The sequence below is a fragment of the Ambystoma mexicanum genome, chromosome 3q, assembly GCF_040938575.1.
Source record: "Ambystoma mexicanum isolate Mex_15411 chromosome 3q, UKY_AmexF1_1, whole genome shotgun sequence".
NCBI classification, from domain to species: domain Eukaryota; kingdom Metazoa; phylum Chordata; class Amphibia; order Caudata; family Ambystomatidae; genus Ambystoma; species Ambystoma mexicanum.
The window spans coordinates 1,074,980,551-1,075,005,873 of record NC_090926.1 but is presented as its reverse complement, the minus strand read 5'-3'; the positions used below and the strand labels follow the sequence as shown (position 1 = coordinate 1,075,005,873).

Sequence of the window (25,323 nt, the reverse complement as noted above, 5' to 3'; positions counted from 1 at the left end):
CAGGTCTTATGCATATGTTCCGGTGGCCCGGGGCTAGTTGCTCTGTCGGAGAGTTTCGCACACATTAGTATATATAGGCCTTTTTCCATAGAGCAGAGGACACAAGCTGCCATTTCTTGTATGGCCACAAATATGGGTTTTCCGGGGACTGATGCCTCACAAGTGGTTAGCACATATGGTGGTATTCTGGGGATTGTCACCCAGCAGTGGTTTTGCCCACACAATGTCATTCTGGGCTAGTGCTCTTCAAGAGGGTGCCATGAGCCTTGTTGTTTGGGAGCCTGTTTCCAAAAGGAGTCTTGCACATGCACTAGTGTTCTGGGACCCGATCCCATCAGGGAAGAGTTGAACACATGCCTGTTCTCTCTCCGGAGGGATGCACTCATGCTGGTACCACTGTGTAGGTTTACCACCTGTGACCACTGCATACATTCGGGTATCCCGGATCATGCCCATTGAATTAGAGGTATTTTGTCCCGTCCTCTTGGAGCCTACACCCAGCCTAGTTGGTTTTGGAGTTAGGTTGTTCTTGTACACTGATGTCTACTTATTTCCTAATGGCCCTCAGGTGTCCGCGATGTGAGCAGCTTGAATCCAGACACAACGCTGGCCGATCTCGGCTTAGATTCTCTAATGGGAGTGGAAGTCCGTCAGACCCTGGAGCGGGATTATGATATTGTCATGGCGATGAGAGAAGTTCGACGACTGACGATCAACAAACTGCGTGAACTTTCTACCACCACCACTGCCACGGAAGGTAAATCATGGAGGAATCAGGCTGCCCCCCTTGTTAGGGACCATACCAATTTACACATCTCAATGCCATGCCTGCGTCTACGCTACACAGTGCTCAGCCCTCAGGCCCTACCTGGAGTTATGGGCCCTGAAACCTCGTTAAACGGCCGTGCTAAGCTCGTCGTTTAACTTCGGGGTCAATAAGTCCCAGGAAGGCCCTTGGGCTAGGTCTATAAAGCTTAAATATACATAGACTTAATGGGCTGCAATATTCACATACCCATTTCGATGCAAATTTGAAAGAAAACAAGATGGAGTATAGAGACTTTGACCTTTGCGACACAGATTTCACAATAATATAAGGGATGTCAGTCGCACTTAAGAATACGAAGGATTGTCCCTTCCTTCCTATAGAAAATATGAGTTTTTAGTATTCTAATATTGCGCCAGACATCAATCCACACATATACACTGGAGTCAATGCAAGCGTTTTTTTCATTCAAATTTCTATTCAATATTTTCGCAGAGTACTAATAAAATGTCTGAATGCCCTTAGGGGTTGACACGTGTTTCAGCCAAAGGCCTTTCTCAAAACCGGGCTAAGAATTCTGGCATATTTTTATGTCTCCGAATTTTAATACACATTTCTGGTTTGTATGATCCGATGTTCTGCAATATGGTTGCTTATCCCATTAGATTGTCGAAAAAACTCCCAAATATCCGGGTTACTGTGAAGAATAGCAGTGACACTGGAACCACTTCCGGTTCAGCATCCAATGGGCGATTGTTATATCTCTCTTTTGGCGTGACAGTCCTAGACACTAAATGACAGCTGGCAAAGATGGCAAGATACAGCAGCATTTCCCGCATGCCCATCCTCCACTCTGCCAAGACACGCCTGGGTTCATCAACACGCAAACAACTTCACCCTCCAGAAAGAAAAGATAACCCTGTCCAATATGTCTACCTTCAAGGAACCTGCTGACGGATTCAAAATGAAAATAGGGATAAGGTTTTGGTATTTCTTTTTATTTTGTACCCAAATGAAGTGCATGTTAAGTAATCAGGTCATTTTGAAGTGCTTGTATAAAGCATGGTACAGACTTTCTCAGACATATTATAATATCCTGTATTAGGTTATTTGTTGTATCAGACCTCTGTGCTACACCCCCTTGCTCTTGAGGTTATGTCTGTGTTCTATTAAGATTATACATTGAGTACGCTTTGTGCAGAGGAACATGGCACGTCTTGCAGGTGCAGTCCCGATCCATCCTATGGCTCTCAGGAACTCTTCATTTTGTCTTCCCTTGTCCAGAACTTACCCTCAGCCCGCTCAAGAAGGCCGGCCAAGCAGATCTGTCAATGTTGGACCTGTCCAGTCTCCTTGTGAACCCTGAAGGCCCCACCATCACCCAGCTCAACGAGGTGCAGAGCAGCGAGCGGCCCCTTTTCCTTGTGCACCCGATTGAAGGCTCCATCACGGCTTTCCACACGTTGGCGTCAAAGCTGAGCGTGCCCTGTTATGGCCTGCAGTGCACAAAAGGTAGGTTGCTATTGCCTTGAAACACTTGTGTATAAGCGCATAATAAATAAACAATCAATGAATCAATCAATTAGGACTGTGGCTCATCAGTGGAACTTTATGAATTCTCTTTACAGCCCCAAAGTCCACCCTCCGACCTTATAGACAACTAACCCTTTCTTCTTGAGGATAGCAACTTTATTGGAACGGCCCCATTAATGATCGAGCCAAACACTGGGTTTACGCTTAGTATCATCACCCAGAATAATTTCAAGAAATACACGTGTGTGTCTAAATGACCTCACAGGTGGGATATCATGGTGGTTACTTGTATAGCGCATATGTCACACAAGGGTTCATTAAAAGTGCTGTTGGTGAAGAAGTGGGCATGAGAGAGAACCCGATGCCATGTGTGCTTTGGAATGCACACATACAATGTATGTGTGGAGGGCCTTGGGAGACCCTGGCATCGATTTAGATGCCAAGTAGCACAGTGAAATAGACCTCTCTTTTGCCTCTCCACACACCTCTTTAAGCCCTGTAATGTGACAAAGTAATCTGGGACAAAACAGCAAGGACAGACTGGATGATTCCATCCTGGGCAGAGCGGGTGACTGCAGGCCGCCATAAAGGTATTGGGACCCTCCGTGGTCCGTGTTCTTCTTTTTTTTGTGCTTTGTTGATTCATCATGTGACCGCGTGTGTGCTCCCCTGCCCCCTCTCCCCTTCCGTGATCTTCGTTGCTGTATTCCCGCCCTCCCTACTGCCTCCCTACCCTCCCACGTACCCTGATTGGCTGGTGTGCCTTCCTTGGGCCTGGCTAGGCAGCCAGCAGTTCACTGCGCTCGCCACTTCCATCCTGGGCAGGTGACTGCAGGCCACCATAAAGGTATTGGGACCCTCCGTGGTCCGTGTTCTTCTTTTTTGTGCCTGTTGCTCATTCTGTGTCTGCGAGTGTGCTCCCCTCCCCTCTTTCCCCCGTCCTGTCCCTTTATCAACCTGTCTCGTCCATGTGCACCCTGCCCCTTGTCCTTCCTTAGTGTTCTCCCCTACCCCTTCCCACTCACCTCTCCCTTCCTTCTCTATGGTGCTCTGTCTCTCCTATATTTTCTAACTGTTTCTCTATCGACTATCCTGCTCTTCTCACTAAATCTGGTAGGAAGAAGTTTAAAAAGGACATCCTGGTCTCCAACCCAGGCCTCCCTATCGCTGACACCTATACCAGTGCCTCCTCCAGGCAAACTGTCACCGACATCTTCTTTGTCGTTCCCTCACCAGACCTATGGACCCTACATATGGACTCTGTGCTCTCTCCCTTCTCTTCCTCTCCCATTAATGTTGGCACTCGGTGGGAGGCCCTCTTGGCCTCCTTCCACTCCTCTAAGGTCATCATTAATGTTTATTTGAATAGTACCGTCTTGGTCCAACGCCCTCAAGGCAATCTTCTCCTCTTTGATAGACGCTTCCCACGCCTCATCAACTTCCTCTCCTCTCCTGCTGCCCCTTTTCTTCGCTCTATGGCCTCTCCTGCGGTTTCCTCCTTGGATACCTTGACCTCTACTCCTTCCCTTTCTGCTCCCCCTAGGGCTTCTTCTACACCTCCGCAGGGCGTACCTCTGATTTGTACCCCTCCCCGGAAGTCTTTCAAGGGCGGCAACCTTCTCCATATTGCCACTCTTCACTCTCGCTCAGCTGTCAAACAGTCCTCTGACATCTGCCACCTTCTGGAGGAACTTGACCTCGACGTCCTCAGTCTATCTGAAACATGGTTCACGGCCAGCTCTGTCACGAGCTTTGACACTCTCCTCCTTGACGGCTACAAGATCCTCCCTGCGCCTAGGCCCAACTGTTCCGGAGGGGGTGTAGCCCTGATCTTCCCTGAGTGGATTCCTGGCTCTGTCATTCCATCGCAGGCCTACTCCTCCTTCGAATGCTTTGTCTGCAGACTCTCTCTCTCTCCAAGCCATTCCCTTACTGTGGCTACCATCTATCGGCCGCCTGGTCAGATCTCATCATTCCTCTCTGAGTGGTCAGACCTCTCCTTTTCCCTCCTGGTCTCGACCACTCAAGTCCTCCTTCTTGGAGACTTCAACATCCACCTGGATGATTCCTGCCCTTCCTCTGGACGCTTTCACAACCTTTGCGACTCTCTCTCACTCTCCATTCCCCCTTCTGGCCCGACTCACTCTGCAGGGCCTACGCTTGATGTTCTGATCTCCTCAGACCTTCCCCTTTCAATTCCTCTCACCACTCCTCTCTCCTTGAGTGATCACTTTCTCCTTTCCTCCCAGCTCACCCTCGCTACCCCCCAGGCCAAGCCTACTCCATCATTGCCACCCACCTTCTCGGTCATCAGACCCATGAAGCGTGTGTCAGTGGAGGCTTTTGCCGCAACTTTCTGTCCCGTCTTCCCCTTTGGCTGATTCACACCCTGACACAGCCCTTTCCATGCTCCTCTCTGCTATATCAGCCTCTCACTTCATCTCTAAAACTCAGGACATCTTGTCCTCTCTTTCTCCCTCTACTCCCTGCGCTTCCTTTGGCCCTTCTGCAGCCACCTCTCCTCCCTCCTTCTCTGGCTTTCCCCCGTTCTTCCCAGATGAGGTTTCTAGACAAGTCCGATCTATGAAAGTCTCATCAAAACAGGTTCACCCCTGTTCCTCCAAAACCATCAAGGACCACATTGACTCCCTGGCTCCTGCCCTTGCTGATTTCTGTAACCACTCCTTTACCACTGGTGTCTTCCCCTCCCCCTGAAGCACTCCCTTGTGCACCCTCTTATTAAGAAGACCCTCTACCGACCCTTCCTGCCCGGCTAACTATCGCCCGATCTCCATCACTCTTTTCTGGGCAAACTCCTGGAAAAGCTGGCCATCTCCCAGCTTAATCTTCACACTGAATCTGTTGGCTGTCTCCACGACCATCAGTCTGGCTTCAGAGCTGCCAGAAGCACAGAAACTGCTCTCTAACCTTGATTCAACACCCCCTGTGTCCTCATCTTACTTGATCTCTTTTCTGCTTTCGACATGGTCAACCATGCCATCTTGCTCAACCGTCTCTGTGATAACCTGGGCATCACGGGTCAGGCCCTGGTGTGGCTGACTTCTTTTCTCTCCGATCAACCCTCCCAGGTCCAACTCGGGTCCTTCCATCTCTATCTCTACCTATGGTGTTCCCCAGGGGCCTAACCTCTCTCCCTGGCTGTTCAGCCAATACCTGGCACTTCTTGCCCACCGCATTGCCGCGCTCTGCACCAACTTCCAGTGCTATGCGGATGACAGCTCATTTTCAGGCTACCCTCAGCCACCTCTTCTCCCTCTGTCATCTCTGACTGCCTGTCCGCCATCCAGGAGTGGTGTGCCGCCAACGATCTCTGCCTGAATGCCAGCAAGACTGAGAATCTCCTCATTGGCACACCCACACCCTCCTTTCCCATACTCTCTGGCCGGCCTCTCTTGGCCCTCTCCCTGCTCCCATCTGTGAGGCTAAAAACCTCGGGGTCATCTTCGACTCCACACTCTCCTTCTCTCCTCACATCTGTGATATCTCTAAGAAGTCACACTACCAGCTGCACCTCCTCAGAGTTATTCTACCCTTCCTATCCTTCCCCCCGAAGCACACTGTCTCCAGAGCCCTGGTTCTCTCTAAGCTGGACTATTGCAACAGCCTCTTTCTAGATCTGCCTTCTTCTACCCTCTGCCCTCTGCAGCTCATCCAGAACCGGACTGCGAGACTTGTCCTTGGCCTCCAGCCCAGGGATCGTATCTCTCCAGGACTGAAATCTCTGCACTGGCTCCCAGAGGCTGCGAGGATTAAGTTCAAAACCCTCTTCACTCATCCACCTCCAACTCCCTCAGGGTCAATCGCTTCTCCAAGCAACGAGTTGGTGGTAGATCACTTTCCTCGGCCGGGGCCTCCCTCTGGAACAGCCTCCCTGGCCCCCTGAAACTTGAGGAGAACCATCTCCGATTCCGGAAGCATCTCAAAACCTTTCTCTTTGCTTCTGCTTTTTCTCTTTCTCTCCCCTGTTGATTTCGTGTCTGATACTGCACTAGTCACCTGGCTACCCTCTGATTTCAGGCCTAGGTCCCTGCCTGCCCAGTTGCACACCCGCACTGCCTCCCGGCAACCCTTGTACTTGGGTCTGTATCTGTAACCCTACAATCCCCCTACCTGCACTTTTGGACACCTGCTGTCTGCACTTACCCTTGCACCTGCAACCTGCTGGCTGCACTTCTTGTTATTGTTTTGATCCCGTGTACAGCACTGCCCCGTCCCCTTATCCCCTCCGCTGTACTTGCGCGATCTCAACGTCACTTGGCCTAGTAAGATCATTGTATCTGTCCTCCCTCTGTTCCCCCTTCCTTGCCTCATCGCGCCTTGAAACACTTGTGTATAGGCGCGTTACAAATGCCATATCATATCATGTGACTGCTTTCCCTGTGTCTCTGTGACACACACCATGTAACTGCTTTCTCCTTGTCTCTGTGACTCATGCCATGTGACTGCTTTCCCCGTGTCTCTGTGACTCATGCCATGTGACTGCTTTCCCTGTGTCTCCGTGACTCATGCCACGTGACTGCTTTCCCTGTGTCTCCGTGACTCATGCCATGTGACTGTTTCCCGTTTCTCTGTGACTCATGCCATGTGACTGCTTTCCCCGTGTCTCCGTGACTCACGGCATGTGACTGCTTTCCTCGTGTCTCTGTGACTCATGCCATGTGACTGCTTTCCCTGTGTCTCCATGACTCATGCCATGTGACTGTTTCCCGTGTCTCTGTGACTCATGCCATGTGACTGCTTTCCCTGTGTCTCCGTGACTCACGGCATGTGACTGCTTTCCTCGTGTCTCTGTGACTCATGCCATGTGACTGTTTCCCGTGTCTCTGTGACTCATGCCATGTGACTGCTTTCCCCGTGTCTCTGTGACTCATGCCATGTGACTGCTTTCCCTGTGTCTCCGTGACTCATGCCATGTGACTGCTTTCCCCGTGTCTCTGTGACTCATGCCATGTGACTGCTTTCCCGTGTCTCTGTGACTCATGCCATGTGACTGCTTTCCCTGTGTCTCTGTGACTCATGCCATGTGACTGCTTTCCCTGTGTCTCCGTGACTCATGCCATGTGACTGCTTTCCCTGTGTCTCCGTCACTCATGCCATTTGGCTGCTTTCCCTGTGTCTCTGTGACTCATACCATGTGGCAAAGGGAGGATAGCTAAGGGGCAACGCGCTCGTCTTGGAAGCAAGACGACGCGGAGCAACACAGGTTCGATCCCCAGGTCCGTACTTAGAAACCTCTGGGTTTTAAGCGCGTTATAAATAACCAATTAGAAATGTGACTGCTTTCTGTGACTCCAAATACTTGATTTGTTTTGTAAAATGAACAGCTCATTAGTTTCTTGGTAAGGAAGCTCCTTTGCAAACACAAACACTGACCATCGCGTTGCACTCAGTCTGTCTTTGCACGCACAATGCATGTGCAAAAAAGGAACAGGCAGGCTGATTTCACTTGGCCCAACGAGCGACAGCGACGGCTGAAAAGCCAGATATTGAAATATAAAGCATCTGAATATTTCCTGATAGTGTAGACATCAGGTATCCCATGAGAAGGCCTGAATCCATGAACACCCCGCCTCCATGCGTAGCTGTGACATGACATGAATTCTGCTGTGGGTGGCGCGCTTTTTTTAAGGGCAATATTAAAAACATGCTTTGCTCTTCCGCAGGGTGCAATTCATTAATTATAGTTTCAACACGACTTTTTCATCTAATGCTAATTAATGATTTGTACATTCAATTACTATTTTTTGAATATTGACTGATGAAAGAAACCAAAATGTAACATACAGGCTCCTAATAATGGCCGCCTTCTGCGGTGAATTAACCGCAGTGGCGCGACCCATTGTCAGGTCATCCTTTGTCGTAAGTGTATTAATAGTTCACGTCAAGCCTGTATATATTGGACCGTGCACTTGATTATTCTTGTTCTTTTTGTTTTCTTCTTGTTATGATCGAATTGTAGATGTTTGACAGCACGGTTCGAAATAAGGAGATTTTCGGCCTTAATGCCTTCCAGCTTCCGCCTTGCAACTGGCGGTTATTCTAAATAAATCAAATACATGTTTGCAAAAAGGTTTACGATGAGGTGTACACAAAAACTAATATGAAGGGAATTGTTCATATTCAGATCTTAAAGCACTAAGTTTATTTTGATATATATATAATCTACCTCTAAAAATATAGAAGGGCAGGCGCAAAACTCTCCAGATAAAACAATCCTAGTGATGTATTGAATAGCGCCCTCAGAGCAGTGCCTTTCTTTGCAACATTTGTGACACTTTCCCAATTCTAACAGAAAGATTTTATAGCGCGGGGGCACACGTATCACCTCTCTGGCCCACCCAAACACTATTATACGCAGTTTGGCCCCGCAAATGGAGGCCGGGCGGAAGCAGCCATAGATTGACATGGCCTGGCAATCCCGCCCTTTTACAAATGAAAACAAATCCTTTTAAAATTCAAGGAACTAACCCGTAACGTTATTCCTGCATGCTAGAATAAGGTCAAATGAATCTGGAAAATGACTCTAGGTGCGGGCAGAGGCATCGTTTGCCTTTGATTGCATTATATTTGATGATGACGATGCTAGGGGTTTCGTTAGCTAGAGATAATTCTGCCAGCGTGCGGCTACCCGGACCCTCAAGGCCGCATCCAGCTCTGGACACGCATTTGTAATCCTATTCAGTGGTGGCGTGGAGCAAAGCTGTGACATGTTTGGAGGTCTTGGTGTGTGTCTGGTAAAGTGTAGACCAGAAAAGTGAAAACATTCCTTCAAGTGCAATTTCATTGAGTGACAAGGACATCAGGGCACGACGTGTGCAGGCGTGTGTCATCTGCATGGTATCAGGTAATATTTTCGCCAGCAAAAATATCGCCGAACATATTGTCGTCGGGAACGGCCATAGGCGATATTTTTGGTGGCGAAAATATTAGGTGCGGGGATAGCGGAGGTGTCCCCCGCACATAAAAAAATGATGCAGGGGTTGCCGGGGTGTCCCCCGCAGGGTCCATGTGTTATTTTCGCTGCAAAAATATGGCGATATTTTTGCATCGCGAAATTTTTGCGGCAAAAATATCCCATGGAACCATCTGCATGCACATGGAAAAGGGCAACCTCTGTGTCACTATACTGATGTTTCATAACATACTCTTCGGAGCCCATCTCTCACCCGAATGGCATCCCTTGGTAAGGGAAGTAGCATCTGAGCAAGTGGGGTATTTGAGAATGTGTGTTTTTGTGTATCATTTGACTAAAGCGCCTACTACAGCGCCTACTCTCGAAATGATACTTGTGCAAGTGGATGGTGTAGCTATACGCGGAGTCATGAGAAATGGTGTGTATACCCGACGCTTTATGAACGCGTGTTTGCTGATACATTTGCAAGTCTGAGAACGCTTTGGAATGCCCTGCACAGGCAAACTGCTGCTAGACATTAGTTAGACTGCATATTCTCCAGCATGGGGTCTGGCATGGATTCACATGCTTATGAATATTCCCTGTCGCGTAAGGCTGGGAATCCTCGGTAAAAGAAAAAATCAGTTTCAGTTTCTTTCTCCTAATAACCAATCACTGGTCTCTGGGTCATACTGCCCCCAGCCAATGACTGCCCTCTACCTAAGCCCCTCCTCTGGCAGCCATCTTCAGATTTTTACCACACGTTCAAGTGTTGGGAGTCCTCGTGCTTAGCTCTCGCGCTTTTACTGCGTATTGCGTTTTTCAAAGAGTACTTTTTTGGTCGAATTGAGCCTCAAGCTCCACCTATTAATCTTCTGATTAACGGGGACCCGCATCGGAAATCTCTAGGCCCCTCAATGGTGAATTCTCGTTGAATTTCACTTCTTGGAGGATTCCAGTAGATCTTGGAGGCCTACCCCTCGTGGTCATGGCCGAAGACAAAGAAGACTCAACGCCTTTGTTTAGGCTCTGCCCAGGATGTGGACTACAGAACGTCTTCAAGGAGGATGGGCACTCCCAGTGCCTCTACTGCCTGCACTCAGATAAATCATACAGAGGCCTGTGCGTTCTGCAAGGACATGTCCTCCCGTACCTTGAAGGGAAGGACGGCGGTTGGCGGCCCATTCTAGATCTTCGCCGCCTCAACAAATACATAAAATCCCAGAAGTTCCGGATAGTCACCCTCCAGCACGTGCTGGGACAGCTGGAGAAAGGGGACTTCCTGTCGTCGCTGGACTTGGAGGATGCCTATTTTCACATCCCCATTCACAAGGGACATCGCGCTTCGTGGTCCGAGGGCGGCACTACCAATTCAAGGCCCTCCCCTTTGGTTTGAAGTCAGCCCCAAGGGGCTTCCCCAAGTGCCTGGCACTTGTGGCGGTGTGGCTGCTCCTTCAGGGGATCCACGTCTAGCCCTATCTGGACGATTGGCTCATCCGAGCGAAGTCAAAGGAACTCGCCGTCAGACACACAGCGAGGACCGTCCGTCTGCTCACGGAACTGGGGTTCTCGATAAACTATGCAAAGTACTGCTTAGAGCCATCTCAGGACGCTCTGTTCCTGGGAGCCAGACTCAACAGGGTGGCACGCCTAGCGGCACCGTTGGAGGACAGGATAAAGGCCATCCTGGTCAAGAAACAACGGCTGTTGACCGTGAAGGTTGCTAGGGTGAGGTCCATCAAGTCCCTGCTCTGCATGATGTCGTCATACATCTACCTCGTTCGGCTGTGCAGACTGCGGATGCGGCCGCTGCAGGAGTTCCTCGACGCCCGTTGGATGCAAGTGACGGGAAGCTTTGTGGACAAGATCGCCCTCAACGGGACATTCCGTCGAGCGATTCGATGGTGAGGGGTCCGTGCGCATCTAGCAGCGGGCACAGACTTCCAGACTCCGGTGCATCAGGAGACTTTGACAATGGATGCCTCCCGGGAGCGATGGGGTGCACACACCAGAACTCTCCATGCAAGAGGCCTGTGAATCCCGGAGGAGAAGTCGTTGCACATCAACGTACTGGAGCTCTGGGCCCTCAAGTCATTCCTTCCGTCCCTCAAGGGCAAGGTGATACGGGTCTTCACCGACAACACCACAATGACGTTCTACATTCGGAAGCAGGGGGGCACCAGATCCCCAGCTCTCTCCAGGGAAGCGCAGGACCTATGGCACTGGGCTGTCGCCCAAAGGATGTTCCTGGTACCCTTTCATCTGGCAGGAGTGAAGAACACTGTTGCCGACTCACTCAGCAGCGAGCTGCGCTCTTGCCACGAGTGGGAACTTGGGCAGGATCAGGTGGATCTACTGTTTCGACAATGGGGCAATCTCCAGATCGCTCTGTTTGCGACGGCGACGAACACCAAGTGCCGGAGGTTCGCCAGCAGGTTTCCCAAGCTGGGGAGCATGATGGATGCATTCTCATTCCCTGGGACGGCCTGTTTCTCTATGCATTCCCACCATTGCCGTTGCTCCTATGACTCATCATTCAACTCAGACAGTCCCGGTGCAAGATGATCCTTGTCGCACCGGCGTGGCCGAGGCAGATATGGTACCTGGACCTTCTGGACATGTCAGCATCCCCTTCAGTCAAGCTTCCGGTGGATGCAGATCTTCTCGCCAGGGAAGGAGGCGCGATTCTACACCACGACTCGGGCCGCTGAACCTGCAGGCCTGGCTCCTGCAGCGGTAGAGTTTGGAGGATATGAGATCCCGGCGGACTGCAAGGAGGTTCTTGCCAAGGCCAGGGCTTCTTCGACTCTTAAGTGCTACGGTCATAAATGGAAGAGGTTCACTGTCTCGTGCCGTGCACAGAAGATAAACCCTCTATGGATTACGGCCCCTCAAGTGCTGCCGTACTTGCTGTTGCAGGCCAAGGCGGGACTGGTGCACGCCTCTATCAAGATCCATCTGGTGGCTGTCTCCCGCTACACCAGAACTCCGGGGCAATTGTCGCTGTGGTCGCATCGCCTGGTTAAGGAGTTCATGAAAGGACTTTTCTCCAGCATTGGATCTTTCATGGATTCACATGCTTAGAATATTCCCCGTCGTCAGACTGGGAACCCTCGGTACACATATATATAGTCATTTCCAATAGGAAAAAACTTCTGCCCTATCCCCGTCTGCGTCCTCCACGGGGCCGCCCACGTACACCCCGTTGGACGTGATGGTATATAAGCCCCGCCCCCGCGGGTCCCTTCAGATTTCAACCGTCTCCAAAGATAGTGGGATCTCCTCGTGTATTTTCTTCAAATACTTATCGAATTGTTTCTAACTCCTGCGAGTTTGTCTGTTTGGTCCACTTCTAACTCCTACGAGTTTTGTTTGTTGGGCTGGCAATAATGTCGGGTAAGCCTCTTTTCCGCCCGTGTGCCACGTGCGGTCTAAAGAAGGTTTATGAAGGGGATGGCCATCTTGACTGCATCTACTGCCTTCACCCCCACCACTCGGCGGACCAATGTGATATTTGCAAGGGGTTTTCCCAAAAAACCCTGAAGGACCGGAATCGGCGACTGGTCTCGTGGCTGAACGACGGCGCTGGAGCGTACCCTCAGTCGGAGGTAGGATCGGTGCGCAGTATCGCCTCAGCGAAAACATCAGAAGCCCCCCGACGCTCACATCCGTCGGAACCTCTGGCCAAAAAATCACGACCTACGGAGAAGGACGTGCCTCGAAGTCATTCCTCTAAGGCCTCATCGAAAGAATCGACGAAGAAATCATCTTCCTCTTCTTCTTCGTCGAAGAAAGATAAGGACAGGCCAAAATCCTCCTCGAGCGATCAGAAAAGATCAGCTACGAGTAGAGAGGCGGATAAACGCAGGGAGAGCTCCGCGAAGGCGGGACCGCCTAAGCCACCTGCAGGCCCTCCGTCGACGACGGCGACGATCCAAGTGCCCACTCCGTCACAGTCCCCCGCCTTCCAAACGGGCTCATCGTCGACGACGATTCCCTCGTCGACGGAGTTCCAGGCCTGGAGGCCAGAAGTGTTCGACATGGGGCTACCCGACACACTGCTGCAAGAACAGGCAGTTTCGATCGCCTCCAAAGAAGACGACGGCTTCAGAATAGTGAGCCCGGAAGACCTGGGGCTACGGCCCAGATTTCCTTCTGGTGCAACCTGCTCTCAAGTTTTCACCCAGCCTCCAAACGCCCAGGCTACTCTCTCCATGGAGGTACTTTCCTCCTTACACTCGCTCTTGAAGTCCCTGGACGAAAGGCTCCCACCTGTTCCGACGACTCCCCTCGTCGACGAGCCCGGACCTTCACACCGCCCGACTAGATCGGTCGTGGGCCCAACTGCTCCAACAGTCCAGGAAGAAGGTGAGCTCTCGGACTCCCTCTCTGAACAGGGGTCAGCTTCTGGTATCTCCCTCTCGCCGTCGAGAGACCCGTCATGGGTTTCGGATGTGGAGGTGGATCCTCCGAAAAGTCCCATTCACCCGTCTCCACCGGATGACATAGGGGCCTTCCATTCCATGATGGAAAAGGCCTGCAAGGAGTTCGGTTTGACCCAACAAGAAGAAAAGAAGGACTGCTTCCTCTTTGACCACATGGGCAAGAATAGGCGTTCCGTTTTTTCGATACCGATACTGGACCACGTATGGAAAGAGGGCGTCCAAACCATGCGGCATCCATTCTCGGAACCTGCGGTCAAGGGCCGCGTAGAGAAAAAATTTAAAGTTCCAGATTCGACGCCAAAATGCCTCTCTGCGCAACCCACGCCTGACTCGGTGGTATCGGCGGCGGCGACGAGAAAGGCAAAGGCCCAGCATAAATGCTCTACCCCTCCGGATTCCGAAGCTAGACGCCAAGACGCTTTCGGTAAGAAGATCCTGTCAGTGGGAGCGTCAACAGTGAAAGCAGCGAACTCCCTGGCAATCATGGCCAGGTATGACAGGGAGATGTGGCACAGACTGGCACCCATTATGGACCACCTCCCAGAAGAACACAGAAAATCAGCTATGTCCCTGGTTCGTGAAGGAGAAGAAGCCTCGAACCATGCTATCAATATAGCGGTGGACCTGGCAGATTCGGGGTTCAAACAAATTAACAACGGAGTGGTTCTACGACGCCAGGCCTGGCTCAAGTGCACCAACTTTAGACCCGAGGTGCAATATAAGGTCGTCGACATGCCTTTCGAAGGTGACCACCTGTTTGGCGAAAAGGTGGATGAGGCCTTGAAAGGAATGAAGGAGGACTCTGAGACGGCGCGCTCACTGGGCTCTCTCCAAAGCGGTAAGCCCTTTCGTTCCTTTCGCCCCTTTAGAGGAGCTACGGGAAACGCACGATTTGCGGGATCCAGGGATAGAGCATTCGGGAGGTCCTCATATCCGTCCCAAGGCTATAGGCGCGCCTCACAGTCCTCGACCCGACGCAGAAATTTCCAGGCCTCCAAGAGACGTCCCACTTACTCGTCGTCGACGGGAAAACAAAAAGATCAACAATGACGTTCTAGGAGGGAGAGTGTCAAGTTGCGTCGAGGAATGGGAGTCAATTACGACAGATCGGTGGGTTCTGGACACGGTGAGACTGGGACATTCCCTAAGATTCAAATCCAGACCTCCAAGACGTCCACCGATACGCCTGTCTCAACCACACCTAAGCGTCTTGCGTCGAGAGGTTGCGCTCATGCTAAAAAAAGGCGCCATCGAGTTAGTCCCTGCTTCGCAGAGAGGCTTAGGGGTTTACTCACGCTGCTTCGTAGTAAAGAAACCAAACGGGAAGTGGCGCCCCATCCTCGACCTACGGGACCTCAACAAAACCCTGCTGAGTCAAAAGTTCAAGATGCTTACTCTACAGGAAGTAATCAGATCGGTCCAAAAGAACGATTTCCTGGCGTCTCTGGACCTCCAAGATGCGTATTTTCACATTCCGGTGCGCACTCACCACAGGAGGTTCCTGAGGTTCCTAGTCGGCCAAACACACTACCAATTTACTGTGCTCCCTTTCGGCCTGAAGTCCTCCCCAAGAACCTTTACAAAGTGCCTAGCACCCGTAGCAGCCTGGCTGCGGAAGGAAGGGCATCACGTTTACCCGTACCTCGACGACTGGCTCGTGAGGGGATCCTCCCCAGCGTCGACCAACGACAGCCTATTGACCACCTTGCGACTGCTACAGCGTCTGGGATTTGCAGTGAACTACGAAAAGTCTTCACTAAAGCCCTCGAAGAGCTTGAAGTTCCTAGGTGCTCAATTCGACACCCACACGGGACTAGTGAAACCATCCCTGGAAAGGTTGTTGAAGATCAAACACCTGACAAGCCAACTTCGTTTACAGAGCAGGTTGTCAGTAAGAAAATATGCGGCTCTCATCGGCTCCATGGCATCGTGCATCCACCTAGTCGCGAACTGCCGGTTGTTCATGAGACCTCTACAGGAGTTCCTATCAGACAGATGGAAGCAGGCCACAGGCCGCTGGTCGGACAAGATAATAGTCGACGACGAACGAGTTATCAAAGCCCTCCGATGGTGGAAAGTGGCGCGCAACCTGGACAGAGGGGTCCCCCTGCAGGAGCCGGAATTTCAGAACACCATCATTACAGACTCCTCTCTGTCGGGCTGGGGAGCACACATGTCACGTCACCAAACCCAAGGCAGGTGGTCGTCGACCGAATCTCGCCTACATATCAACGTCCTGGAGCTAAGGGCGGTGAGATGGGCCCTGAAATCTTTCCTCCCACACATCAAGGGGTCAAAAGTAAGAGTGCTCACGGACAATACGACAGCTATGTTCTACCTGATAAAACAGGGAGGCACCAGATCCAGGACCCTCTCGAAGGAAGCTCAAAAGATCTGGCATTGGGCTTTAAAACACCACATCTCCCTAGTGGCATACCACCTACCGGGAGCGAAGAACGTACAGGCGGATTCCCTGAGCAGGACTATGTCACAAATACACGAGTGGGAGCTGGACTCCACTCAACTCGGGAAAATCTTCGAAAGATGGGGGACCCCGTCGATCGATCTCTTCGCCACGGAAAGAAACCGAAAATGTGTTCAGTTCGCGAGCAGATGGCCCCAAACAGGCTCCCTGGGGGAAGCGTTCTCGTTTCCGTGGACAGGCAAGTTCCTCTACGCCTTCCCTCCATTTCCCCTCATACGGAGGACGATCCAGGGGATCCACAGGTACAATTGCCGGGTCATCCTAGTGGCCCCGCGCTGGCCGAGGCAACCATGGTTCTCAGACCTCCTTCATCTGTCGCTGGATCAGCCGATACCATTCAGGAAAGTGCCGAACCTCCTGTCCAGGGACGAGGGGACCGTGTGGCACCACAATCCGGACAGCCTGAACTTAACTGCATGGCTCCTGACTTCTCGGAGTTCGGGAACCTAAAAGTCTCGACTGATTGCCGAAGGATTCTGCAGGCGGCCAGGGCCCCGTCCACTAACAAATCATATGTAAGCAAATGGAAAAGGTTCTGTATATGGTGTCAAACACAACAAAATATACAACCTTTGGAAGTAACTCCGGAGCAAATCCTCCCGTATCTTCTTCATCTTGCGGAGAGCGGACTGTCATCATCGTCAATCAAAGTGCACCTGGCGGCTGTTTCGAGATTTACAAGAAGAAGACAGTCCCCTCCACTATTCAGTGACAGGCTAGTGAAGCATTTCATGAAGGGTCTGTTTAGAACCTTCCCTCCGGAAAAACGGTTCCCACCGTCGTGGAGTCTGAACACGGTTCTAGCTGCCTTAATGAAGCCTCCCTTTGAGCCAATGTCCTCTTCATCTCTACAATTTCTATCTTGGAAACTCGCGTTCCTAGTTGCCATCACTTCGGCTAGAAGAATGTCGGAACTACAGGCACTGGTCATAGACCCTCCATATCTGAGGTTCTTTAAGGACAAAGTTATTTTATCAACTAACCCTTCATTCATCCCAAAAGTACCGTCGGTCTATCATAAGCACTCGACCCTGGTACTCCCTACTTTCTTTGCATCTCCTTCGTCGACGGCGGAGAAGGCTCTTCACACTCTGGACGTCAAAAGGGCGCTAAAATTTTACCTGCAAAAAACGCAAGATATCAGAGCCACCTGACAGCTATTCGTCGCCTACGGCCCCTCGGCTAGGGGTAAGGCTATCTCCAAACAAGGTCTGGCTCGCTGGGTCTCCTCGGCGATTACCCTGTGTCATTCCAAGGCCGGGAGACCTCTACTACATCGTCCCAGAGCCCATTCCACGAGATCGACATCTTCCTCCGTGGCTCTATGGGCAGGAATTCCGCTGACGGACATCTGCCAGGCGGCGGCATGGTCTGTTCCGCACACGTTTACGCGCCACTACTGCCTGGAAAAGCAGCACGCGGATGAGGTACGAATGGGAAGGGCAGTGCTTCGCCACCTTTTTCAATGAGGTAAGCCAAAGTTTCAAGAATAATGCTGCCTATTATTTGGCCTCAGCTGTTTTTTCAGAGTGTATACATTAATGTACATAGTTTATTGACCTAAACATAAGTGGTCGGGTAGATATATGCGCAAGGGGTGCATACTGAGTCATATGACATAGCATTGTATGGCGGAAATCCGTTTCGTATCAGTATAATAAGTTGTTGCTTACATACATGGTGTAAACGGCAGTGTTTGGGGGTGTCTCTACGAATGTAAGTTACATTGCACTCTCACCTCCTTCTTGATGTTACTGCTTTACAATCTATTCTAAGCATGTGAATCCATGAAAGATCCAATGCTGGAGAAGGGAGTAGTTTCTTACCTGTAACTCCATTTCTCCAGCATTGGTATCTTTCATGGATTCACATGCGCCCTCCGGCCTCCCCGGACTGCAATGTGGAAGATTGGTATGTAAGCAAGTTTTCCCCCGTTATCTTGGAGGGGTCGAAATCTGAAGGGACCCGCGGGGGCGGGGCTTATATACCATCACGTCCAACGGGGTGTACGTGGGCGGCCCCGTAGAGGACGCAGACGGGGATAGGGCAGAAGTTTTTTCCTATTGGAAATGACTATATATATGTGTACCGAGGGTTCCCAGTCTGACGACGGGGAATATTCTAAGCATGTGAATCCATGAAAGATACCAATGCTGGAGAAATGGAGTTACAGGTAAGAAACTACTCCCTTCTTCTTGTTCCCGCCGGTGAAGGCTCTGGCCCCGGCGTGGGAGCTCAATGTGGTGCTGACTAGGCTCATGGGTCCCCCTTCGAACTTCTGCATTTGGCACCTCTAAAAATCCTGTCATGGAAGACGGCGTTCCTGGTGGACATCACCTCTGCACGACGAGTGGGAGAGATCCAGGAGTTGTTGAAATGCTTAATGGTGAGCCTTGCCACCTCCCGTGGTTGTGCATGTGTGTACTGCTATGTATTCTTTTATTCATGAGCATGTGAATCCATGCCAGATCCCATGCTGGAGAAGGAACAAGTTACTTACCTGTAACTGTTGTTCTCCAGCATGAGTCTGACATGGATTCACATGCAAACCTTCCCGCCTACCCCTCTGCGGCTCTTCTCTTGGTCCTACTGCCACTTTACGTGCTACCAAATCTGAAGATGGCTGCCAGAGGAGGGGCTTAGGTAGAGTGCAGTCATTGGCTGGGGCCAGTATGACCCAGAGACCAGTGATTGGTCATTAGGAGAAAGACAGTTCAGAAACGAAACTGAAACAGATTTTTTCTTTTACCGAGGATATCTAGCCTTACACGACGGGGAATATTCATGACCATGTGAATCCATGCCAGACCCATGCTGGAGAACAACAGTTACAGGTAAGTAACTTGTTCCTTAGGGTTCTCAATGCCATTTTCCGTTGCTCCATGTGTTGGGTTGGTTTGAGATTGAGCTTAAGCTGTGGGTTGGGATTGGTGTTTTGGTCGTAGTCTTGAGATATGCCAGTGCCACAATAGCATTTGTAGCTATTCAACCTTCTGAGCGTTGGCTAACTTGTCTCTGGCGTAATGCAGTCTTGAATAGTGTTGTGTGTCCAAGTGCTGCCCAGAGTGGCTGACGCACAGCAGCACATGCAGCTACTGAATCTTCTGAGTGTTGCTTGAATTTTCCCTGGCCTAATGCCGAGCTGAGCTTTGCCACCACCTCCTGCGGTGTCCTTGCATAGCTCAGAGCCTTTGGCCAGCAGTAGAACTTTTAGCAGTGGCATTTTCCAATGATGACGCACTTTTTTTTTCTTTCCTGCTGTCTATTGATCCAGCTGCGCCATTAGACAGTATTCAGAGTTTGGCGGCGTATTACACCAGGTGCGTGCAGCAGGTGCAGCCCGAGGGCCCGTACTGGATTGCTGGGTACTCCTTTGGCGCCTGCGTGGCCTTCGAGATGTGTTCCCAGCTGGAGGCCCAGCAGAACCACTGCCAGTCCCCGGACAGCCTCTTCTTGTTTGACGGCTCTCACTCGTATGTGGCAGCTTACACTCAGGTAAGGATCTCCCTTTTGGGTACACATTCAGGGTCCACTGTGCTTCTGCCTTCTAGTGCAAAGAGATAACCACCGCACATGGGCAGGGTGTTGGTATGGGCTGGTGCATGCAGATGACAGCTGAGTACTGGACTGATAGGGGCCTTGTCTACTCTACACCCATGCATAGAGCACTGCCATCAGATGGATTGAATTGAAGCCAGTATAAATGTTTATTGTCAAGGTACCCTTCCTATAGAACATCACGCTCCATTACAGGAGCCAAGGCCTTAGACCCCCAGCACTGATCCTCTGCTGCCCTGACACTCGCATGTCTGAACAATGTCATTTCAGTTTGGGCTATTAGGTGTCGCATGCGACACCTGTAAACCGAAACTATTGCATTAGAGTACAGACAGGGAGAAATGCGATATGAGAAGGGACACACAGCTTGTAGGTGTTGTTTGGTGATTTGCCCACCCAATGACTGCCCACAGCAATGCTAATCCCTATGGCCAATACCCAGCCAGTTCCTGCCGCTCCCCGTCCAAAATACCTCCTCATGGGGGCTTTTTGAGTTCGCTTTAATCAAGCCTGCTGACTGGCTGCCCTGTATTTGCTGAGTCTTACAGGACACCAGATCCCCCCTGAAAATTCCCCCTGCACTTGCCGCCTGAGCCTACTTGCACTGCCCCCTGGCTAACCTTGCACTACCGGGCTGGGATTACCCCAGGTACTTCCAGCCGTCACAGCACCTAACTCAGGGCCCTGCTGCTCTGGGTGCACTTCTTCCCGTACCCTATCCCCTGCACTTCTTTTTGTGCACTTGCACAATCTCAATGACACAAGGTCTAGTAAGATTGTTTGTCTTGTCCTCCCTCTGTTCCCCCTCCCTTGCCTTGTTTCACTTTGAAACACTTGTGTATAGGTGCATAATAAATAACAAATCAATCTATCAATCAAGCCTTATCATCAAACTTTGCACTCAAAGTTCCTGCCAGTGTTTTTTCAAAGAAATCTTTTGAGAGTTAATGGCTTAGTTGGAGTTGTCAACCCACTACTGGTGTAGTAAAAATGTCGTAACCAGGTCTAGCTTTATCCACTTGATTTATAAGCACTCTGCGTGCCCTTCACTGAAGTCCTTTTAAAAACAAGCATTGGCAAAGCCAACAGTTTTGCCTTCTGTATAAGTATTAAGCGTTTGCCAAGCACTGCTATTAGATGCCTAGGTACTCTCACCCTTTGCACTTGCTACCATCAATGGCCAGTTAATACCACTACGGCTGTGCCTGGCAAGAGCCTTTACCATGCTTACACAAACGCCCAAACTGTTGGCATTGACAATGCTTGTTTGACATTGTAACACGCTGCAGTGCCTCAAAGACAGCTAGAAGTCAGCATGTTAGCGCTTTACAATTAGCATAATGAAACATCCAATGGGCCTAATTCACAAAGATCTGCCTGGAGCAAATCAGTAGATTGCATCAGTATCTCACATTTGCACCTGATCCGTTAAGCCCAAAATGTAAGGGAACCTGGGCAAGCCTGGAGCATCTTTGACATGTCCGGGAACAAGGCTTTGTGGATCATATGTGCATGTAAGTTGCAGGCCTCTCCAGCTTTGCTCCAGGTTTAGGCTTTGTGAATCCAGTATAGCATCTTCCCCTCAGTCGGTATACAGCTGCATTCGCTCAATACACACACAGCTATTCAATCAGGGCCTGATTCATGGCATTTTTTGCACGGTTGCAAGTGACTTTGCACTGCTGAAAAGTGACTTTGCACTGCTGAAAAGTGACTTTGTACTGCCGACACACACCCTGATTCAAGGAACTGTGCAAATTGTATTTTTGCAGTGCAAAGTCAGTGCAAAGTCATTGACCTCCCAGTGCCACCGGCTCATTCCGAGTCCGGCAGCCGGTGAAGTCAAGCGGCGGTATATTTGTAAATCCCTATTCCCATAGTGGGAATGGGGACACAGGAGCACTGGCACCGTTGCTAATGGTGCCCGTGCTCTCGTAACAAGTCTGCCTACCGTCAGACCTGTTGGGCACAGCGGCTCCAGCAGGCAGACTTGTATTTTGCCGGTATGGAAAGAAGGGTGCTGGTGAGCTTACCGGCACCCTTCTTTCCGGACAGGCAAACTTATAATGAAGCCCAGTGTCCCACGTCTTGAAGTCATATGTGCACAGCCTTCTAGACATCACTCATTGGGCTTCATTACATGTAGTGCGGTAAGTGTTTACCGGTACTGGTAAACCTTTACCGCCTTACTACGAGGTCCCTTTGCGGGTTGGTACTTTAACGCCTGCTTTTTAGCAGGCATTAAAAACCAACCCGCAAAGGGACCAGGGTGCTAATTACGGTACCGCAATTTGCGGCACCGTAATTAGCGCCTTCCCCATTCCCATAGAGCCCTATGGGGCAAAAATGGGAATGGGGAAGGGCAATGGGGGAAGGGGGAATTACCGCCCTGCCAACCTTGGAATAGGGCGGTAATTCCCCTTTCCTCCAAGGCGGTGCCGGTATTTTACCGGCATGGACCAAGGTGCTAATAGCTAATAGCACCTTGGTCCACCGCCTACCGTGTAATGAGGCCCCTTGTCTTGAAGAAGTCTGTCCCCTTGCAAACAGTGCAGTTTAGAAAAAAACAAAAAAAACAGACAAGCATGAAACAGTTAAAAGAAATACCACAATAATCCTTGGAACAAATATAATAATAATTATTTTTATTATATAGTGCTTTAATCTAAAGCGCTTTACATAGGACATATTTACATACATTACTATTATTACCCAATCGAAATTGGTACTCATTTATCGACTTTGGAAGGATGAAAGGCATGGCTGAATTCACTTTGGCAGGATTTGAACCTGTGACCTGCAGTTCAAACACAGATAACAGCAACGAGCGTTTAACCCGCTGAGCCACTTTACAATAAATTGTGTATTATGGTATAACTCAAACAAGTCTTCCCTTTTTTGGGAAGCTCATCCTTAACTGAATTATGCAAAGGCCATGCAACTTTTATAAGAATCTGAGTGGTGTACTGAGCGCTACTGCCAGAAGGTCAGTCACTTGCCAGGTGATTGATGCACAGCTGCCGCTGCTACCCAGTGATAAAGTCGCCTGAGAAATGGTCGCCAGGTGGTGACAGTTCCCCAAATTTGCACTCCCAGGTATTGTAGGACTGGAGTTATAATAGTAATTAATACCCATCCTAGAATATGAGGGGTGTGGCTTTTAGGGGTACAGGGAAGAAAATCCTGGTTACATGTCTTTATATCGAGGTAATGTATAACGAATGCCCATATATTGACTATTTTATCTTGAAAACCTTTATAGTGAATACATTTTTTTACATTTTTTTAGTTTTTGGGGGAGGAGGTCCACTAAATCCCTGTTTCCCACCCATAAAATCCTATCCTGACCGTTTCCCCAAAAAATGTCACCCCTTACCCCATCCTAAATACATTCTCTATAAAGGTTTTCAAGATAAACGATTAGCTGTATGGGGATTCGAAATAAACACTGTATACCGACAATCGCCCACCTGGCAACGTTTTTCCAGGGGAGACTTCACATAGAGGCTTGAAGGAGATGTTTTTTTTTATCAATCAGTGTGCTCCAAAGTCTGGACCCCAGAAGGGCAAATCTCTGGCAGCCACCGGATGTAGCATTCCCTGGGGGGTTGTCTCGGAGAGTCGCATGGCTGGACCTCAAAATGATGGAAAGTGTAAAGTACTGCACCCGATTCCCGAGGGGCATGGTGCCTGGAGATGGTTGAGCATCAAGAGAGGTTCTGGAAAGTGATCCTCCGACCAATCAGTGGCTAGTGTCTCGCACTTCAAGGATCACACTACCTATTGGCCACAAGGCTGCTCATCGGGTGGACCTGTGTTCCTCTTGGCGATCTCCCCTGCGTGCACCTTACCACTGGGCAGATTCAGATGCTAGCAAACAAGACCTTATTTTGCCACGGTTCTAGATTTTGAGATTGCAGCTTTTTGGGACACTGTGCCACATATTTGATCCTTTATCTTGGAGAACCTCCCAGCCCCCTAAGTGCTAAAAACATTGGCCAACATGTTCATGGACTCTACAAAGATCAGTGGGAGGTTTGGCAAAATTCTGGCCTTGGGCACAGGAGCAGGGCACAGGGTGGCACCTCACCTTTTCTCTAATTAAGCAAGATGGAAACCAGAGTATCAGTAAAAACCACTCTTTCTGAGGCCAGCAACTCCTCCCTCAACTCTGCCTCCTGTTGTTTTAATGTCTGTATAGTGCAGCCTACCACTAGGTGGTTCATTGGCCTACACCGGTAGCAACGGAAGGGTGCGCCACAACATGCTATATGGAGGCCCAATAAAGCATGCTACACGGAACAGTATGCAGTATGGTGGTCCTACATGTCATTCCACCGCATAACATGAGCATAAATCATCACTTTTAAATACATAAGATAGGATGAATGCACAAAATGGCTGGCTTTTTCTTTATACGATACGGCTGAGGGCGGGGAGTGAAACAGAGCAGGTCCACAAAGATCCCCAAATGATAAATGTGGGGTTACACGCAAGATGAAACCCACACTTTTGGTGAACCCTTGTCTAGAACACTGTGTAAAAAACACCCTGTTACAATCCTAAATGGAAACAAGAAAATGCAGGGGGACTGGGGACCATGCACATTTATCCCTTGACGCGCTGCAGAAATGGTTTAAGAGGTGGAATATTTCTGTTCCACTATCCTTTGAAGCCCCCCCCCCCTCACCCCCACACTCCCACACTCCTTCTCATAGGCCCACCCTTAGACATTCTGCAAAATAATGAGTTAGACCTGAATGGGCCAACTTCCCCCCTCCTGTCCCCAAAGTGATTGCAACCCCATTTTCCACCTGCTGCAATGTGTACATGGTAGCCATTTCCTCTTACTTGCTAAGAGAAGCTTCACAACTGAAACGCAGTTGCTTCAACAAAAGGATAACCTGCATATCACCAACAGCCCTCAGAAGATAATAAACCTCCTCTCTTCACTCTACTAAAGATGCATTGTATGTCGAGGCATTGCACACAACTTCCCTGACAAATTTCCCATACCTTGGACTTCGGTCCCCTGAGGGCGTTCACCTTAAAGCGCTTTGAGGCCATACCAATGGGAAAAGCCACTAAATAAATGACAAATTACATTACAGTGCAAGACACACTGAGACCACTCCTGTCTGTCAAGTGAACATCTTTTTCTGTTTGTAAGATAAATGCCAGGGGAATAGAGACCTAAGTGGTCATAAAAGCCACCAACAAAATGAATGTGTTACCCTAGTACAGTTAGCATTCACACAAGGACACTATCGCAGGCCTTGCAAATTCTTAAAAATCCCACTAGACCTGCGGGGCGTGTTCCTTAGTATCCATACTTGACCTAAGAGAAATGCACTTGCCCCAAGGCGAATAGTGACAAAATGCTTACCATTCGTTTTTGTAAAATGTGCGCATGTTGCAATAAGCGTACTACATATATGGTGCAATGCTGGCAAGCATGCACAGTGAAACCTGTATTTGCCATTTACTGCAAAGTGTGTTTGCAGTAAATGAAAAATAAGTTTCTATCCTCTCCATACTCACCAGCAAGGTCGAGGATCATGCAAATGGTACTCGCCCTTCAGAAAAACTACTCACCAATGCTAGTGGGCTAGAAGATTTTGCG

General features: G+C 49.9%; 1 protein-coding gene across 1 annotated transcript in view; it reads left to right on the top strand.

Moving 5' to 3' along the window:
* FASN (fatty acid synthase) overlaps window positions 1-25,323 on the top strand; it is a 297,582-nt gene that overhangs the window by 262,306 nt on the left and 9,953 nt on the right. Inside the window, exons 38-40 of the mRNA XM_069655327.1 lie at window positions 569-757; window positions 2,051-2,278; window positions 19,417-19,637. Of these exons, the coding sequence (XP_069511428.1) occupies window positions 569-757; window positions 2,051-2,278; window positions 19,417-19,637 (638 nt within the window). The remainder of the gene's footprint in view (window positions 1-568; window positions 758-2,050; window positions 2,279-19,416; window positions 19,638-25,323) is intronic.